The sequence below is a fragment of the Chrysemys picta genome, chromosome 3 (genome assembly GCF_011386835.1).
Source record: "Chrysemys picta bellii isolate R12L10 chromosome 3, ASM1138683v2, whole genome shotgun sequence".
Classification (NCBI taxonomy): domain Eukaryota; kingdom Metazoa; phylum Chordata; order Testudines; family Emydidae; genus Chrysemys; species Chrysemys picta.
In genome coordinates, this window is record NC_088793.1 from 99,693,581 (window position 1) to 99,708,720 (window position 15,140).

Sequence of the window (15,140 nt, forward strand, 5' to 3'; positions counted from 1 at the left end):
AGATATGTGTTCAATTTTGCAGTTGAGCCCCTGTGGATTTAATTATGTTTGACTCAATCCTTGTCCGTATAGAATTTTCTCTCTATATCTCTTCATGGCTTCATGTTCCAGGTAGTCCTTTTCTTGACTGAGGTATTTTTTGAGGAACTCTATCCACAAATTTATATAAGAAGGGTTCTTTACTTAGTCCTCAGATACGGACTCAATACTATCTTCAACTGGTACTCATAAAGCTGACTTCCATTTCCTTCAGTTACGATCCTAGGTATCCCGTGTACAAACAATTACTTATACTAGAAAATTTTGGTTTACAAAGTATTTTCTGAACTTTAATGTGTGGGAAAACTGCAGTGTTCATATGGAATGATCAAGAGATTAAAACTGAAGATAGATAAATGTGTTGGCAGGATTGGACCCAAAAGCATATTTTAGGAAATTGGGCAATTATAATTTTAAGGTAGATTTATAGCACTTTCACAGCTGCGAAGGAAACCTAACATAATAAGTACTCAGCTATGAAAATATTTACAATTAAGAAACATGAACACTCAAATTTGAGGATTAAATAGAGCCAGTTTGCAAAATAAGTCTGAGATTCTTTAATTGTAATGCATTTAACCTAACTGGATAAAGCCCACTATATGGATATTTCTACTAGAATAGCTTTCTGATAAATAGTTAAAAGTCGGCATGTACTTTGTCACTATGAGGTTCGAGTGTTAACAACCATTGAGATAAATGGGGAAGTCATGTGTTTCTCAGAGCTTTCATTTTGTGTGTACAGTCCGTGTACTGCAGCAGTTTATATTCATAAGGCATTCTCTGCACACAGAGTTAGAAACCTAATTTTTATATACATAAATAAAAGCTTGAAATCTACAGCAACTCTTTACATTTGTGCCAAAGCATGGAATTCTTGCTGTACATATTTGCATTGCGCTTAGCTGTAATGCCCCTAGTTATTTTGTACTCTAATATAGCATAAGGCATAGATTTTTCTAGTCTGCTAAGTTCACTTGTACCATTTTTTTCAGTGTATCAAGTGCAACACTGCTGATGTCAGTGAAGTTGTGCCCATCTGCCTGAAGTCTACTTTAAGACCAAAATATTTATATGTATTTTAAAAATAGCTTCTGAGACCAAGTATACACTACAAAGTTTTGTCAGCATAGTTATGTCAGTCAGGGGCAGGGGGCAGAGGGGGAAACCACACCCCCTAGGCAGTATAGGTCTGCTGGCAAAACCCCCAATCTATACACAGCTATGCCAATAAAAGGGTACTTCTGTCAGCATATTTAGCGCCATTCAAGGAGGTTGAATTGTTATGCCAACAGAAAAACTCCTTTTGTTAGCATAAGCTGCATTTACACTAGGGGATTCTGCCAATATAGCTAAACCAATGAAGGTATACCACCAAAGCATTTATTATGTAGACAAGGCCTGTGATAAGACAAAGGATCTGTTTGTCATTGAGCAACTTTCTTTTGTGTTCGAGGTGATGCAACACCTACTTAATAATTGAATTGCCTGCCAATCCTATGTACCTATCTTAATTTGAATGTTTTGCATTGTGGAATCTCAGATCAGATTTATAGCTTTGAACACAACAAACTTGCATATGAGAGTTTTATTTACATCCTTTTTGAGCCTCCATTTCAGAGTTTGGCCAGTAGGGACTATTACACATCTGCATCAATGGGAGTATAGACTCTTTAAAACCTTTTGGTGCATTTTATGGTTATAGTATAGTGTTATTCGTGTAAGTAACATGGACTGTAATAAAGTTAATAATGGCATTTGTCACATTTAAAAGGTTTAATGTAAGTTAATAAAAACTGAACACCTTGTTTTCCTCAGAGGAGGGCAGCAAGCTAAGGACTCTGCTAAGAAGGAAGAGTGTGAAGAAGAGGAGACAGAAAATGAGCTGTCAACCTTAAACGAAACTAGAGGTAACTTAGCAGTAGTTTTATGTCTGGCACTAAGATCTGCAATATAAAAGCCAAAGTGTGCTACTACTTTGTGATTCAGTTTATAGGCCAAATTCACTGTTGAAATAAGGAGGCACAATTCCATTGACTTCAAGTGAGTTGTGCCCTTTTATACCAGCAGCATATTTGACGCCTGTGTTTTTTGTCATCTTGTGGTCAGAGAAGATTGTGCCTAGCACTTTATCACAGCTGTAAAAATGAGCTCTGAATTGAATACTGGCATACAAAGTCTCATTTTAAGATTATTTTTTTCCGCTGAGTTTGCAAATAGCTGATTGCCCATGCTGAGTTGCATAAATTTAAAATATATCTACTCCACCAAAAAACTATACTGAAAGAATATTAAGGATGCAAAGTGAAGCACTTCAGAATCAGGGTTTGCCAAAGTTAAGGTTGCCCACACAGCAGCAAAGGGACCTAAGAAAAGGAAATGGGCACCTAATTCCCATTTGCTTTCAATTGAAGTTGGGCCCCAAATCCAGTTATGCCCCTTTGAAAATTCCAGTCATAGTCCTTTCTTTCATGATTCCTTAACATTATTTCATACCTCATCCAATTGGTAGGTTGGACAGTGCACCATGAATGAGGCAGCTGTTCATTTTTTATTTCTGTCCTCATTGTTCAGAGAGTGTACATGAAATAAGGCAATATTCCTTTGGACACCGCCTCAGTTATTATACATCCCTTCCATCAAGTCTGACCTTGCACCAGCTTTACACTGGTACAATTCCATTTACTTCAGTAAAGTTACTGCTGATTTACATTGGTAGAAGTCAGAGAAGAGTCAGGCCCATCCTATCTGTTGAGGGCCTAAATGTTAAATTAACATAAATATAGAGTAAAGCCATTGACTTCAATAGATTTACTCTGGATTACACAGTTGCAATTGTAAACAGATTACAGGCCAAAACAAGGTAAGTGCTAACCCTGTGGGAGCTTTGGGGCTGGAGCACCCATGGGGAAAAAATGGTTGGTGCTAAGTACCCACTGGCAGCCCCCATATCAGTTCCCCCAAGCGCCTCCTGCCTGCCAGCGGGCTCCACAGATCAGCGCCTCCCACTCCTTGTGCCTCCCGCCCACCGGGATCAACTGTTTCACGGCTGGCAGGAGGCTCTGATGCGGAGTGGGGAAGAGCGAGGATGCAGCGCGCACTCAGGGGAAGGGGCGGAACTGAGCAGAAAGAGGTGGGGCGGAAAGAGGCGGGACAGAGGTGGGGCTTTGGGGGAAGGGGTGGAGTGGGGGCGGGGCCTGGGCAGAGCCAGGAGTCAAGCACCCCCCGGCACTTTGGAAAGTTGGTGCCTGTGGAAGACACACATCTGCAGAACTACAGTCTCTTTCACACCGCACCACAACTTTAGTCACTGTTTGCTGTCTAAACTGCTCGCTCTCAAATATCATGTGGAAAGAGGCAGTTAGTGTGAATTAGCAAGGGTCAGCCTTGTAAAATGAAAGGGTGTCTTTTCAGTCAGCTTAAAGAAATAAAGACCATGTCTGCTCCATCATAAAAAACTGATACTCTTTAAAAAAAAAAAATTGATTTCTGAAATATTTTCATAGTGTGAGATTCTGTGTTGCGCTCTTAAAGGAGCAGTAAAGAACTCGCAGCCTAGGGGTGGAGGAGCCAAGTTGGCATTAAGTAGGATAACCAGATAGCAAGTGTGAAAAATCAGGATGGGGGTGGGGGGTAATAGGTGCCTATATAAGAAAAAGCTCCAAATATTGGGACTGTCCCTATAAAATCGGGACATCTGGTCACCCTAGCATTAAGCCACTTTTGCACTCCACTGACTGTGGACTAGTCCAGGGCCCATGCATTAATGTAGACAGCCCTATGGATGTATCTAAATTACAGCAGCCCCACAGGGTTCCCCTCTGGGCTGCAATACTGCCCAGAATCTCTACAGTGCTGATGCTGAAACCCTTCTTCTGACATGCATGCCCCTTTTGTATCCAGTGGCATGCCTCCTGCCCCAGGGCTTGCAATTGGAGTCCTGCCATAATGCCTGTGTGGAGGAATCCTCCCACGGCCAGAGCTAGGGATTTTAGAGTGGTGTGAAGGCGCTGGAGCAGTAATGAGAATCTTGCGCATAATGTATTTGCATTATCAGCACTGAGCTAATTAATGCTTAAATCCCAAATCAAGATCTTATATAAAGGTGGTTTGGTAATTAATTATTGCTAGACTAATTGGCAGAGCACAAGACAGAACCCATAGTACTGATCTTTTTCTGAGTCCTTGGTTATTTTCAACAAAGTGATCCAAAGGAGCTTGATAGGGTCTGAATTTTCTATAGAGGATTCTGCAGAATTAGATTTGTAAAGTGAGGACACTATTACTTAACATCTATATTTAATTACTTAATCTATTCTTCTTCACCTTCTTCTTTTATTTGTATAATGTTGTGGCATGATTTACTAAAAAAATGCTCAGATAGGGAGTAGGTATCTGAGTATTATAACGACACTTCATGATGGAGTAACAGGGGTATCTGAATTTGTGCTGACATAGAAGCTGAAATCTCAACCTATAATAACAAAACTAGAGCCCCATGGAATTGTGCTCCAGAATCTGATTTTTTTTTTTATTAACAAAAATTATGTTTCGAACCCTCATGGTTGTAGAGAGAACCAGAGTGTAAACTGATCGAATGCCATCTGCCTGCTTCTGCAGAAATCCTGAAACAATAGCTCTGAGAGGTGTTACACCATTCATCTCAACCAGAGCCCAGTGGACTCTGCAATTCTCTGGCTGTGTCGTTTGGCATTTTCCCAAGCTGCTGTGGAATTCACCATTTTGCTGCAGCCAGGCACCCAGTGTGTTGTTTACTTTCTCTACTCTGCCATGATGACACCTGCCTATAGCAGCCTCTTTTCTCCAGCTTTCCCCACTAGAGGCAGTTAATTTGATTGCAGCACATGCTCCCTGCACTGTTCCATGGAGCTAGCTACCAGCGGGCTGAGAAACAAGAACTGGAATCCAGCTTGCATCCAGGGAATGGAGGGGACAGAAGTGTAGGCTGTCATCTCTCTCATCCTACTTTTGATGCTTCTTAGTCACTCAGTTGGGGGACTGGTTACCAAATCACCTGGCAAGAGTTTGTGACTGAATCTTCCTTTTCCCCAAATTTGTAAGCTTTGAACAATTCTCTTACAAGGCAAGTTTGTCATAATATTTCTTATCAACTTAAATGAAAATCTAGTAAAAATACTGCATAAAAGAAGACTGTGTATACTGTGGATACAGGGCTCAAGATAGATGTCTTATTGACCACTAGATTACAGACAGCTAGAGACACTGGGCATAATTCAGAGGTGAGTCTGCCTAAGGAACACGAGAGGGAATGTATGTTGGAGTCTACACCCTCAAAGTGCGTGTTACAGCATTTTAGACTCCCTTAGCTTTAGAGCTTCTCTTCATGGTAAATGGAACCAAAATAATTACATTGGTTGCAATTCACACCTTCAGTTAGGTTGGTTCCAACATTGCGTAGACAAATTCTACCTTACCTGGATTTACACTGACTAGGATGTAATTTACACTTAGTGTCACCTCTACGTGTGGCTCACAGAGTCTGAGTGCAAGGGGAATCCAAGCTAGTTTAGTTTATATGCCAAGGGATTCGGAGAAAAAGGCTCTAGCAATCAGGCCATCTTCAGTGTCTGTGGTGTGTGAGGTACAGCTTAAATTCAAACATCGATAAGAGAGTTTGAATATAAGAGAAATAAAACAGCAGCAAACCTGTTGGCCACTCCCAGTAAAACTCAACCTGTAACAAAACGAACTTTTTACATGCATTATTTTTCCCCTGCCTGTATTCAACTATAAACTTTGCAGGGAAAGGATCTAGTTCTCTAAGGATTTGTAAAGAGCTATAATACATGTGTACACACATACATACAAACACATAAAACTACATTAAAAACCTTAAGGTTGCAATGTCAGCCTTTCACATGTTAGGCTGTGTCAGAATTAAGCAGATCCCAGCTTCTGGGTTAGGAGAGACAATGCATCGTGGTAGTCACATAGCTGTAGTACATCCAGGGAAATGAAGTCCAGCGGGGGAGTCCAGCCCATAGAGAGTAGGAACAGGAAGCACCTGAATTGCAGCTCTCATGAGGCACAGTGTCAGCATTTTAAAATGAATAATTAGTTTTCACTTTTCACTTTTTCAACACACAAAAGAAAAAATGCATGGAAAACAGGCATTTCCCCCCGAAAAAATTAATTGTGTTGAAAACCCAATTTTCTGTCAGGAACAGTTGATAGAAAATTTTTAGTCAGTTCTTCTGCTCAGTATAGAGGAAATGTTTGGAGATTTTGGCAGCAAGCATCTACAGGCTTTACTGAGCTTGGGCAAATGGCAATTTTCAGAGTCTTACAACTCTGTAAAATGGGGGTGTATTTTCATGGAGACAGCAAAAGGCACCTAACTTTAGCACTGTCCCCCTACCAAATCTCAGGTTCCAGCTCCAAAGCGTGGAGGCACTAGAATGCTGTGAAGAATAGTTGCAGGGGGAGGGGGAATTAGCGTTAGCAAAACTACCTCCCCCCCCCCCCCCCCCCCCATCCTCTGTTTTAGAAACAGCTGAACTGTTTTTGCTGAAACTTTCTGAAACTGCAGACATTCAGCATGGAAAAAATTCAACTGGAACAGTTAAAGTTTGACAGTTATAAGCTACTGAAAACAGGCTTTTAATAGGAAGTTTTAGGCAACCTTAACTATCAATGTTGATCTCTCTCTCTCCCTCTCTCTCTGGTTCAGAACAGGTGGTGGTACTGGGACCTCAGCTTTTGAATTTTGGAACAAGTCTTAGTTTTGGAGCATGCGCTGATAGAGAATAGTATAAAGACAATGAATAATAGAAATATCAGTCAGGAAAGGTGAAAATAGGCTGGAGAGACAATGAAAGATTGCACAGTGTAAGGGGGAATAGTATGCAGAGTGGTAGAGACACAAGTGATTACAAAACAGTGTTTAGAGATGCGGGGTGGAGCTACATTTCACTGTGTGCTACCTTCATTCAAAAAATAATTCTAGATTAGTTTCACTCAGCAATTGGGAAGTGTTTGGTGCCTGAGATTTTAACAAGTTTGTTCCTTCTGTGCTTCCAAGTAGAATGCAGACCTGCTTGAAATGAACACTTGTGTGTTGTGTTCAGTTTGAGAATACCATCATTTGAGGCCTGCTCTCCACTCTCTCCTCCCACCCCCGCTTCAGACACACATTAATAATCGCTATACTTCTCCAGATTGCACAGCACTGGCTAGCCTCAAAGCTGGGTTGCCTTTGAGGGAGCCAAGTACTGAACTGTCCTGGTTTGAGTTATGGATGTTTAATGGAAAAAGGAAAATGGACGTGAAAAACAAACCTCCAAATGGAGGAATTAAACACATTTTCCAAATGAAGTATATAACTAAAAAGCAGAACTGCAGGGCCATTGCAGATATTTATTTTTCTGTGAAAAACACTGAGAATAGCTGAAAATATTTTCTTAGACATAAATATGGTGTGTCATGGAAATAATAGGCCTGATTTACCAGTGCAGATCTGATTTTAACGAAATTACACCACCATAAAACTGGAGTAACTAAGGCCTGGTCTATACATGCAGATTTTGCACCAGCATAATTATTTCGGTTAGGGGTACGATTTTTTTTTAATCAAAATAGTTATACTGATGCAACCCTAGTGTGGATGCAGTTATATCGGTATAAAGGTGTTGTATAGCAGTATGGTTTGTTCCCCCTTCCCGAACAGGAGTAGTTATATCAGTACAGAGCATTTTTATGCTATATAAATGTGTCCACCCTAGGGAAATTGCAGTACTTTACACCAGTACAGGTAAAGCAGAACCATTTTTTGTGTGGAAGTACATGTGTCAATAATGATGAGGATGTTTTATCGTGACTGATCTTGTTATTCATTGAGAGATTTAATGCTTCTTTGTATCTTTTATAGACATAGAAGAACCCAGCAGCCAGAAGCCTCTTCCTCAGCCAGTTTTCTTGTCTTCCAAGTTCCAAATCCCATGCCTACCCTTGCGCTGGGAACAGCAAAGCAAGCTCCTTCCAAGTGTGGCTGGAATCCCTGCCAGTAAAGTTTCCAAATGGAGTACAGATGAGGTAGGTTTACTTTAGAAGGGGATTCAGGGAATCCTCGAGGATTCAGTATCACAGCCACAGCATTCTGCTTCTCTTGGTACCAGCTCCTTCAGTGTAAAGTGCACATTAGTGGGATGCTTCCACTGATTGCATCTACTCACTGTAGAGCTATCAGAGCCCTAACTTCACTTCATGACAAGTAAATAAAGAGGAAATACTGAAGATAGTTCCTTTATGTACAAATCTATCTCTGACAGGTGAAAAATGTTTGTCTTTGCTGTTTATCTGCATTTGGGCAAGAGTGTTGGGAGAAAGCTAAGGTTTTTAAAAACTTGTTGGTATGATTTGGTGGCAGGTTTCTGAATTCATACGGAGTTTACCAGGATGTGAAGAACATGGCAAGGTGTTCAAAGACGAGGTGAGCATGATAAATAAAAAGTTTGAAGTGTTACATTTCCGGATTTCCCTGCAATCTGTAATGGGCTTGCATTCTGCATTGATAGGTTACAGCTTTTACCTGCGGGGTATTTATATACTTAACTTCTGCTACGTTCTGTCACAGATTCTCAGGCAAAAAAGGACCATTGTGATCATCTTGTCTGACCTCTTGTATAGCAGAGGCCACAGAACTGCCCCAAAGTAGAAAAACACCCAGTCTTGATTTAAAAATTGCCAGTGATAGAGAATCCACCACAACTCTTGGTGATTGTTCCAACCCTTCCTCAGGCCAGATTTCCATGGTGGTCCATGGGAATTTTGCCTGAGTGCAGACTTCAGGATTTGGAGGTGAACTTTTTAAAAGTACTTAAGAACCATTTTCAAATGTCACTTAAGTGCCTACGTGACATATGGAAATGAGACTTACGTATTTTGAAAAAATTGCCTGTGGTCTCCAATAAGAGTTTTGTTAAGAAACAGAACAAGAAACTATGTTGAAAAATAAATTTAACTTCAAATTTAAAAAATAAATATAAATGAATGTATCCAAGTGTGCTCACCTGCACAGTAGTACAGCTTTGAGGTCAGTGTGAAATAAATATTGGGAAGGTTACATGGTTTTGCATGTCATTGAATGGGCAGTAAAATATATCAAAGATGAGACTTGGAGCGTGATTTTCAGCAAAGCCTTAACCAGCCTTTTTATCCCTGTAGTTTTGTGGCTGCAAATAACTGTGGTTGCAATTTAAGTCACCTAGACAGAGTTGTGACAGAAATGGAACAGCTCTGTAATAAGTCATGTATATTATATGGGATCTGGTTGTTGGGATGTTTACTGTATGAAAGTTAGTTTAGTTTGATTGGCAGGGGAGGAAGCAGGAAACAAAACAATGGCTCAAGGTAAGCCACCTCTTGGTAAACATTTAAGGGTTGTTAAGAGGCAATGCCCAAACTAATAAGATCGTACTTTTTGGTTCCAACCATCTCCTCCTTAGCAAACTGATTTTGAAAAGCAGAACCAAACTCTTATGAACTGGCAAGAACAAAGGAGCTCTGGCTGGATTAAAAGGGACTCTCAAGCGTAGGTAGTTGTTCAGGGACACCAGACTGAAACAGACATACCTACTAGGGGTGTCTGAAGAAGTTAGGCCTGGCTAGCCTACCATCAAGGAGATATGTGAAAGAGAGAGAGAGGTTGGTCCATTGGGTAAAAGAGGGGGCACCAACATGGGCTGTGCTTTGAGCAGGTTCTGATCTGGTAGATATGCTCTAAGGTGGGCACATTTACTGAATCGGGTCCTGCCGATGAGGTGGGGGGTAATGCCGACTTTGTGAATCCCACTGGGGCTTAAACATGATTTCAGGCTGCTCGATGGTGCCAGGACTGAGGCAGTTGTGTGCCTGGCCACGGCGAAAAGTTTAGGTACCTTGGGGACTTTACCAGTGGAAACCTAGGCATCCAGGGTGTTTAGGCGCCTGAAGGATTAGATGGCAGCTGAGCAGGGGTTTTTGAGGATCTAAATTTGGACTTAGGCACCTGTGTTCCCTTTGTTGTTTTAACAACATTCTTTTTCTCTAAATGCTTTGGTCTGGATCTACAAAAGTACTTAGATGACTAAGTCCCGTTTTGAAGTTCCACTGCAATCCACAAAACTCCTGCTGAGCTGCTGCCGAAGCCTGTAGGCACCTCACTCAGAACCTGTTTTTGCTGTAAAATTTCCCTAGGCACCATTGTGTCTGCCTCTGGGCATGCATACTACTGCTTCCCTCTAGGGCAAGGCTATCTCCTGCCTAAGCTCCCCAATCCCTAGGATGTTTTGTGTGGAGTTAGGAGGCCTCTGGACACACCTACTGCATTGGGCCCCACACACAAAGGATTGCCTATCTTCCCCCCAGGTCATGGAGATAGGCATCTAAGTCTGGGCTGCAGGGAGGCACCTGTCTGTCTGAGGGGAAGGGCTTAGGCCACACCCCTGGTATCTGCATCTCTCACTGGCTGCCTTGCCTAGCATGCTAGCTTTATGGATTGAATTCAAAGGCTCCTAACTCAGGCTTTGTGGATCTCAGTGTTGTTCCTCTGAGTTTTCCAGGCTTCTAGGCATGCAACGCTGAGGATCACAATGCCTGAGTCCCTTTGTAGATCTGGGCCTTTGTTCCTACTGTTAAAAAATGCTTTAAGTCATCTGACTGTTCACTGTATTCACCACTGGTCACAGACTCCTGGCGGGAAGAACCACAGATGCCAAACCCAGGTGGACCTGCTGAGTAGACAGTTTATGCCCAGCCTAGACAAGTGAGAGTTGTGAAATTCTGACACCTTAGGGGGTGCTTGCCGAGAGACCAGAAAGGGTCTCTAGTCCTGCAGAGGTGCAGCTGGCACTCTAACTATGACAAGTATGTCAGATAGCGCCACAGTATCTTGATGGCTACATGACCTAAAATTCACTCCATTGTTTGCACCACAAACGTAGACAACACGTGCCTCCTCGTACTGGGGGGCACAATCTAAAGGGGAGGACACGTGATGGCCCCATGTGTGTCCTCTGCCCAGCTCCCACTGTGCCCAGCCCAGGGACGCTGTGTTCTCCCTACCCCACATTATGGGGAGTGTGTGTATGTCTGTCCTTCTCCCACTGCACACACACCCCAAGGCACATTCAGCTGTTCTCCCTGGCAGCTGGCCCGGGCCAGGAGCAGGACCGAGTCGCTTCTCATTTGGCGGAAGCTGGCCGCTCTGGGTTGCTGACTCAGTGCAGCGCAGCAGCTGCCTAAGAGAGCCTGGCTGGGGAGGCAGCAGTGGTGGTAGGCCACCCCATGCCCAGGCCCAGCTGCTGGGGATGGACTGAGTGAGCTGGAAACGTACCGAGGCAGAGTAGGGGAAGAGGGGACTCTGGTCAACTCAGCCCCTATCCCCAGCATCCTGGCCGGGGGTAGCCCGCCACCAAACGCCCCAGCCAGGCTCTCTCAGGCAGCCCCTGCACTGCACAGAGCAGCGACCTTGAGAGACCAGTCTGTTTTATGGGGAAGGAAAGAGCAGCTGCAGAAAGGGGTCTTAGATTATTTGTCTGGGGTGGGAGTTAAATCAGGGAACCTTTCTGTGGAGGTTTGAGGCAAGGAATAGTTGGAAGGTGGATTCAGATATGTGACTAGGCTGAAATCCAGATTCAGAGGACACAATATTTTCCCAATAGAAACAAGAAATAGGGTCATTATAACTTTGGATGTAAACCAATGACACATTTGCATATAGGGATTTTGAACCAGAAATCCTCTGAATTTTGAATTCAAGCTTCCACTTATGGCAGTCTGAAATTTTAATTGGCTTACTGGGGATTTCAGTTTAAATTATCTTTAAATATTTAAAGTACCATAGCCTCAGACTAAATAGCTGTCTTTCTGTTTTTCACGCACGTTTTGTTTTAAAGCAAATTGATGGAGAAGCATTTCTACTAATGACCCAAGCAGACATAGTCAAGATAATGAGCATTAAACTGGGACCGGCCCTAAAAATCTTCAATTCCATTCTGATGTTCAAAGCCGCAGAGAAAAACTCACACAATGAACTTTGAGATGAATGGAAATTGTTTAGAAGCCAGTTTTCTCCACTGGAACTCATGTTTTATTCAAAGCACAAAGACTTGCTAGAATTGTCAAGTAAGAACTCTAAGAAAGGAAGAAAAATAAATCAGCACTGGTGGACTATTTATACTCTGAGAGCCAGTACACCTGAACTCTTCTGGAATATGTTTGAGCTTTTAACAAGGTACTGTATAAAAACTGCATCAGCTAGTCTTATTTGCCATACTTATGGCACTAATTCTCTCATGAACTGTTAGTATTTCTAATTTTATTCAGGCGTCAAGAAAACCTTCACTAATTATTTATCCTATATTAAAATAAGGAAAATGTTAATATGATCTAAGAATTCCTGAAGTATATTTCACATATCCATTTTCCTTTTCAGTAGCCTTTACTTCCTATTATCAAAACAAAACTGATTAGCCAAAAATTAGGCTACAAGTAGCCAGTTGAGACTGTTATGGCTAATGTTAATTTTGTACCATAGTTTTAAAATGCAATGCTTATGCTACATAAGTAACACTTTGCTACAGTGTATAACTTTACAGTTTATAAAATTGTCGACTTGCTAGTAACAAAAAACATTTGGGGTTGAAATTAGCTTTTTTTTATAACTGAATGTTTTTACTTTTGCACGATACAAAAATGTTGAGTTTTTTCCACCAGCATCTTTAGTGTAACTTACCAAAAGACCAATAAAGAGATGGCTGCAACTGAAAAATAAAGCTTAACTTCCACAGAATACCTTTGGTCATGCTGCACCATGGCGCTCCCGTCTTGCTACATAAGGGAGCCCACTATGTTATACAGCACACGAAGGAACATATATATAGAGGCAAGAATATAAACAAAAAGGGGAAATATTTTCTAAATCTTTATATGCTAATCTCTAGTAGTTATTGCAATAATGGAAAAGAATGGAATGCTGAGACGGGACCCCAAAGGTTTCACACTCGTAAGCCCCTTGAAAGTCACCATGATTCAAGAAAAATCTTTGCAGGCAGAGGAGTGATTAAAGTGAGGAAGAAAAGGGATATTCAAAAGGAGTGTGGCACTCACTAGTTAAGGCACAGATTTCACCAGTTTGTTAGCAGGACTAAGGTGTCCTACAGCAGGCATTTAGGTAAGAGACCCTTCTTGAAGGATTGTTATAAGCATTTGGTAGGTAAGATGTTGCACTCAGTATATAAATCACAATATAGAACAGATGCACTTTAAGATAGAGAAGGCCTACCTACCTGAAAACTGAGGGCTGACCTGGAACATTCCTGGTTAGAATTCTCTTCACAGGAAGAGGGTGATTAGTTGGAGAAGTTTTCCCAGTACAATCTCTTATTCCTGGTCTTTTGTGGGGGGGAGGGGGAAGAGAGAGAATGTTCAGCTTTTTAATGCAGAACAAAAAGAACATTTCTGTCACACACAAGTCTGGGAAAATCTTCCTGTCATTTTTCCTAATTTCTCTTTCTTGGGGTGGAATTCCTTAAAGGTTTTCAAGAGCTCCGTGTGCCACTTGCAGAACAGTTAGGTGACTGGTACCTGCCATAATTCCAAGTAAAACATCTCCTTCCATGGCATTGCATAAATAATACTTTTACATTTTGTTCAAAATTTGTACACTTAAACTGCAATCATATTGTATCAACAATACAAAATAAAATTTGAATTGGAGAAGCTTATGCTCATGTACTTCTCAATACTCACAACTGAACTGCTCTGTATGGCAGTGTGGATGTTGTTAAAATGAAAGCCTTATTCAATACATTACAAATGCTTTTTCCTCTGTTTTCTTTATCTTTAATAAAAGGTTAAAAGGATTTTTAATGGTGTTTGTGCCATGATATTAAGCAGGCTGAGGTCTCTGTATACCCAACCCTCAATATTGTTGAACACTGTTTAATGTTAGACAGTGATTAGGATCTAAAGAGTTAATAAATATGCAGAAGCTGGCATCTTGGCATAGGAGACGTTTGTTTTAAAATTCTTAAATGTTTTGAGCTTGTTGGCTTTGCATGTTTCTCTTAAACTTTTAATGTTTTTGCTTTTAAAAAAAAGTACTTGTTTTTAAAGATTTTTGTATCTTTTAACTTTTTTTGGTGGGTGGGAGGGATCTTTTATTTTGATGTTGGGTAATTTTAAAGGTTCAATAAAAAGGTGTTTCAGAAAAAAGCAAAAGTGGTAAAATGAAGTGTTGAAGGTTAAATTGCTAAAGCAAACTTTTACTTAACAACTTAGATAACCTTCTTGTTAACAAAATGCCAGCTTGATTCAGGGCTGCTACTGCATTAACTGTGAATTAAATCTCAAAGCACCAGAACCCAAACTTTTTGTAATTGTTCTGTTTTTGAAAAATTTTCCCCTTGCTTTTGCAGTGTTTTTTTCCGGATTTCGATGTCAATATAAAAAAATATTGCTGTTCTGTGCACGTGAGACGGCACAGTCCAACTCTTGGAGGTTAGATGGCCATGATGTCCCCACAAATGGTGGTGGTAAAAGAATTGGACAGGATCTGTCCGACTAAAATGCATGTGGATTTTTACCACCTTTCGGTGTTGCAAATGGCTCATGAATGCAAAAGTGGTTCCAAAAGAACATCATTTTGTTGCTTCTTTTTAAAGGAGGCAACATACCTGGGTAAGAATGCCATCAGGCCTAATGTTTTTCTCCAAGTGAGCAAGTTTAACCACTAGTGCATAACATTTTCATGGTTTGTGTAAATTTACAGCTTTAACTGTGTAAGCGGCAAAAGATGGGAGAAGTTTTTTCTATCTTGACCCATCCTAGACGTACAGCCAAAGAAGTGATAGGAGTCTGGTTTGTTCTTAAAACTACTGCTGTTATATGTTTGTAAGATGTTTGTTTTGTTTTAGCAACAAATGAAGTGAGTTGTAAGTTCTTAAACTGTGTTAACATCTGAATGGTTTAATTGTAATTTTTGCAATATTTGATCTGTAATTCCCAATTCTGGGATAAGCAATTTGCAAATCTTAACCTATAACCAAGTACATTTTCTTCTAAATGCTTAAACGAAAATA

At 41.0% G+C, this 15,140-nt stretch overlaps 1 protein-coding gene across 17 annotated transcripts in view; it reads left to right on the plus strand.

Annotated features, from left to right (window-relative positions):
* L3MBTL3 (L3MBTL histone methyl-lysine binding protein 3) overlaps nt 1–15,138 on the plus strand; it is a 166,683-nt gene extending 151,545 nt beyond the window's left edge. For 14 of the 17 annotated variants that reach the window (XM_005280241.3, XM_065588571.1, XM_065588578.1 and 11 more), the window contains 4 exons: nt 1,858–1,949; nt 7,949–8,112; nt 8,447–8,509; nt 11,955–13,919. In XM_005280241.3, the coding sequence (XP_005280298.2) occupies nt 1,858–1,949; nt 7,949–8,112; nt 8,447–8,509; nt 11,955–12,098 (463 nt within the window). In that variant the 3' untranslated portion in view covers nt 12,099–13,919. Of the gene's footprint in view, nt 1–1,857; nt 1,950–7,948; nt 8,113–8,446; nt 8,510–11,954; nt 13,920–14,477 lie in introns of those variants that run through there. The other 3 variants (XR_010599637.1, XR_010599638.1, XR_010599636.1) reach the window with 2 other exon arrangements.
* Nucleotides 15,139–15,140: the final 2 nt, after the last annotated feature.